Source organism: Hylaeus volcanicus, chromosome 5, assembly GCF_026283585.1.
Source record: "Hylaeus volcanicus isolate JK05 chromosome 5, UHH_iyHylVolc1.0_haploid, whole genome shotgun sequence".
Classification (NCBI taxonomy): domain Eukaryota; kingdom Metazoa; phylum Arthropoda; class Insecta; order Hymenoptera; family Colletidae; genus Hylaeus; species Hylaeus volcanicus.
The window spans coordinates 914,095-918,653 of NC_071980.1; the positions used below are offsets into that span (position 1 = coordinate 914,095).

Sequence of the window (4,559 nt, forward strand, 5' to 3'; positions counted from 1 at the left end):
TGGACGAGGACAGCCACAACAGCAGCCTGGTACTGCACAACATGGACTAGGGCAACAACAGCAACCTCCTGCTGGCTCATGGCAGGAGAAAGCAACTTTAGAACAATTAAGTTTATCGGAACCAAGTCAACCTGTTGAAATGATTGCATTGAAAAAGGTAACATATATATTTACATAGAAAGGTACAACCACTGTTGCTTCATAATCCTATAATATAAGTTTTACTACAAAGACAGGTGCTGGGAAATATTGAATTTTTTGTTTTATTTAGGACACTACAACTGTGAAGAAGGTTGGTGGAAAAACTATTGTACCATTTGCAATGCAAGATATGTATATTAATCAAATACCAAAGAGAAGTGGGCCTGGTGGAGGAGTAGCTGGCAGACAAATCACTGTGGAAACGAATATGTTTAAAATAGTATTTAATTCTAACTTCAAAGAAAATATTGTCCACTATGATGTGCTTATTGAACCAGATAGACCAAAATTTTTAATGAGGCGTGTTTTTGAGGCATACCGCAGTAAGCATTTTCCAAACAGATATCCAGCATTTGATGGAAAAAGAAATGCGTATAGTGCAGGTGATCTTCCTTTTGGTGATCACAGTGTAAGTGAACAATTAATAATTTATTATTATCCTTACTATTCCTTATATAAAGTGATTATATTATTTTCTGACATACATTTAATATTCTTTCATATAGAAACAGGACGACATAACAGTTTTTGACCATGAACGTCATGAAGATAGAGTTTTTAAAATGTATATGAAAAAAGCTGCATTAGTTAATCTCTCGTGGTTAAAAAGTATAAAGTATGGCCTAGTCGACTTACATAAGGAGCAACAAGGTATACAGGCTTTGGATATTATCCTACGTCATGGATCATCAAACCACTTTATTCCAGTAAGATGATTTAGAATATTAATAATGTACATGTTTGGATTAAAAGATTGTTTATTTATCTAGAAGAAACAAACAGTTAACATAATTCAATTTTTTTTTTTATTTGATTACTGATAGTCTTGTACAATTTATTAACTTCAATGGTATGTAATTGTATTAGTGTACCATGTAGTCATAGTAAATATTAATCTTTAATCAGGTTGGTAGATCACTGTTTGCTCAACCAGAACCAGGCAGAGTTGTTTCATTAACAAATGGCTTGGATTTGTGGGTTGGAGTATTTCAATCTGCCATAGTTGGATGGAGACCTTACTTGAATTTAGATGGTATGACATTAGGTTATTTTTTCAAACATTATTGAGTCTTTTTTGTTATTTTTGCTGTTTTTTTGTTTTTTTTTTTTTTTTTTAATTAGTTGCACACAAAGGATTTCCTACACCTCAGCCAGTTATTGATTTGATGAAGGACCTTTGTAAAGGAAGAAATTATGAACCACTTCAACACATAACTCCAAGAGATATACAGTATAATTCTGATAAGATATCGAAATTCTTAAAAGGATTAAAAGTTCAATACGAAATTCCTGGCCAACCTCGTTCTAAGAGAACGTACCGTGTCAGTGGATTAGTCGAGTGTCCAAGGACAAATAAATTTACTTTGGACGATGGTACTGTGTGTACAGTTGAAAAATATTTTGAAGAAACAAAAAAATATAAGTTGCAATATCCTGACTTACCATGCCTTTGGGTAGCCCGAACCAATAACAAGAAGATACACTTACCCGTAGAGGTAGTTGTACAGTCTTTTTAGTTAATGTTAGTATTACGAGAAACATCGTTTAATTTTTATCTATATTTCATAGTTATGTACCATCATAGCTGGACAAGTCACGCAAAAGAAAATGGATGAAAGTCAGACTTCGAAAATGATTCGACAAGCAGCGACTAATACCGACAAACGTAAAGACAAGATTATGAAGGGTGTAAGTACTTTTACGTACATGAACGTTAAGAGTAGTATATTTTTAGTTACATTAATTATCCACGCATTTTCAGTTTGCGAATATGAGATTAAATCAACAACCAACTTTAACGAAAGAATTCAACCTTTCGGTGACTGGGGAATTTGAAAAAGTACCAGCTAGAGTTCTAGATGCTCCCAAATTAAAGTATCTGGAAAGACAAGTTAATGTAATGAAAGGGGTATGGCGCGCAGATAAATTTTGTAAATCATGCCAATTAGAACCAGATTCATGGACTATTTTAAATTTAGACGGTTACATTAAGGATCGTGATTTGTATACATTACACGATAAATTACAGTCTGGTGGTTAGTATGTTTCATATTACGGATCAACACGTATATGGACCATCCAGTGTTTCAAGTCATGTATCGTAATACGATAATTAAATTAATAGTTTCTCTCTATGTTCTGCTTCAGGTCAATTCGTCAACATGAGTATTGGAAAAGCCTTAACACCATTTACGAACTTAGCTATCAGAGGTAAAAATATTACCCAAATATTGCGGTTCTTTGAAGAAAAAAAGCAACAAAAACTAAAATTGGTAGTGGTAATCATTCCAAACTTTGACAACGCGTACAGTAAGTAACACTATGATAATTCGTTCGACTTCAGAAACATTTTCGAACAATGTAATACTTCTAGGTGTAGTAAAACAAATTTCTGAAATAAAAATAATGGGCGGTATAGTAACTCAATGTTTGAAGGCTCAAACTTTAAAAAAATTATCTGATGCAACAATCACAAATATTTTGCTGAAGATTAATTCAAAACTTAACGGTGTTAATCATACGTTTGCTCCTACATATCGGTAATGTTATCTTCTAACAAGTATTTTATAATCCTTTGCTCACAGTACCACAGTACTAGGTATAAAATATTATTTGTTATAGTCCGATGTGCTTAGCCAAACCGTGCATGTTAGTTGGTGCGGATGTCACTCATCCATCTCCGGATGCTACAGATATACCATCAATCGCCGCTGTAACAATTATCTTTAATTATACTTTTGAGAAATATTTAATCTTCTTTAATGGGTACGTTTGTTAATCAATATTGTTACGGGGCAGGTTGCTGCCAGTTACGATGCCAGTGCTTTCCAATATAAGATTGAGCTAAGACTTCAGGCACCAAGAGAAGAAATAATTGCAGATCTTGAACAGATTATGATCAACCAATTATATTTCTTCTATCAACAAACGAAATGTAAACCTATGAACATAATCTTTTATCGGTAAATATGATTGAATCGATTGAACAATTGATTGCAGTTAAAATTTAATTAAAGTTTAGTAAATTGCCAATTTACAGTTTGATACACAAAATAAATTAGATAAACATTTTCTTTTCACGCATGTTCAGAGACGGCGTAAGCGAAGGACAACTTCCTCAAGTGATGCATTTTGAATTATCCGCAATAAGAAGGGCTATTGCGCGTTTAGAAAAGGGTGATCATAAGATTAATATTATGTTCCTCGTGGTTCAAAAGAGGCATCATATACGACTCTTTCCTACCGACAAAAGAAATTCTGATGATAGGAATTTCAACGTGCAAGCGGGTACCATTGTGGATACAGACATCACACATCCAACACACATAGATTTCTACCTTGTATCTCATGCTAGCATTCAAGTACGTTGACAAACTTAATGTCTGTTTATTCCATGGTTTCTATTCGTATCGTAGATGCGGTATAAATTTCAAGAATTTGTTAGTGCAAATATGAATAATCATACAGTTATACAAATATGAGTAATCATACAATGATTAGTCATACAGTTCAATTCAATTTATTCATTCTACTTTTTTTTTGTATAGGGTACCGCCAGACCCACAAAATACAGGTGTATATGCAATGAGATTGGGATGTCTGAAGACGAAATTGAACAGCTAACCTATTACCTTTGTCATATGTTTGCACGTTGCACGAGATCCGTTAGTTATCCTGCTCCTACCTATTACGCTCATTTAGCTGCCTTCAGAGCCAGAGCGTTGATACACGAGTAAGTTCTCAGTTTATGTATATAGATGCTTAATTAAAAGGTAAACGTATATTAAGATACCATTGATTACTTGTAAACATTTTCTGTATTTACAGTATTCCCTTGAATATAAATAATCTACAAGAGGAGCAGCGAAAGTATATGAACTTGCAAATGAATGATACGCCAATGTTTTTCGTATAAAAATATGAATGTTCCTATATTTTCGCATTCAAAACAGACAGGTAATATGTTTTTGATCATTATTATACTATGATCAATTAATAAATCATTAAATAATTTTATATTATATAGCACCTGATATGTGAACCATTAGTTATAACAAAGATGTGATCCAGTAAATATTTCTTATTTCACTAGTAGATAGAAGTAACATATAATCATCGTTATTGTAAGATTTATCTAAGTAAATTGTTAAAAATTGTATTTACCCCAATAATAAAGCAACAAAGCTAATTGTTTGACCGTATGCGGATGAGACAAACTTGTAGACCCCGTAGGTAAGTATGTTACCTAGAACGCCGTTGTATCACCGAGTCGTCGAATCGATTCCCTTTAAACATAACTAATATGGCGTACCCTGCTTCAGTGCCGGTATATGTTGTATGCAAGAATACGAAAGAGT

At 33.2% G+C, this 4,559-nt stretch overlaps 1 protein-coding gene across 2 annotated transcripts; it reads left to right on the forward strand.

The window, feature by feature from the left end:
• The first annotated feature begins 6 nt into the window (after nt 1-6).
• LOC128876821 (protein argonaute-1) lies at nt 7-4,403 on the forward strand. Of its 2 annotated transcripts, XM_054123534.1 has the most exons (15): nt 7-157; nt 272-610; nt 708-908; nt 1,108-1,234; nt 1,324-1,697; nt 1,771-1,890; nt 1,964-2,237; nt 2,350-2,511; nt 2,576-2,741; nt 2,824-2,914; nt 3,001-3,164; nt 3,293-3,563; nt 3,750-3,934; nt 4,030-4,158; nt 4,229-4,403. In XM_054123534.1, exons 1-14 carry the CDS (start codon nt 140-142, stop codon nt 4,115-4,117), a joined length of 2,580 nt encoding a protein of 859 aa, XP_053979509.1. In that variant the 5' UTR covers nt 7-139; the 3' UTR covers nt 4,118-4,158; nt 4,229-4,403. The 2 variants fall into 2 exon arrangements, with proteins under 2 accessions (XP_053979509.1, XP_053979508.1); XM_054123533.1 differs by having other exon boundaries at nt 4,030-4,403.
• Nucleotides 4,404-4,559: the final 156 nt, after the last annotated feature.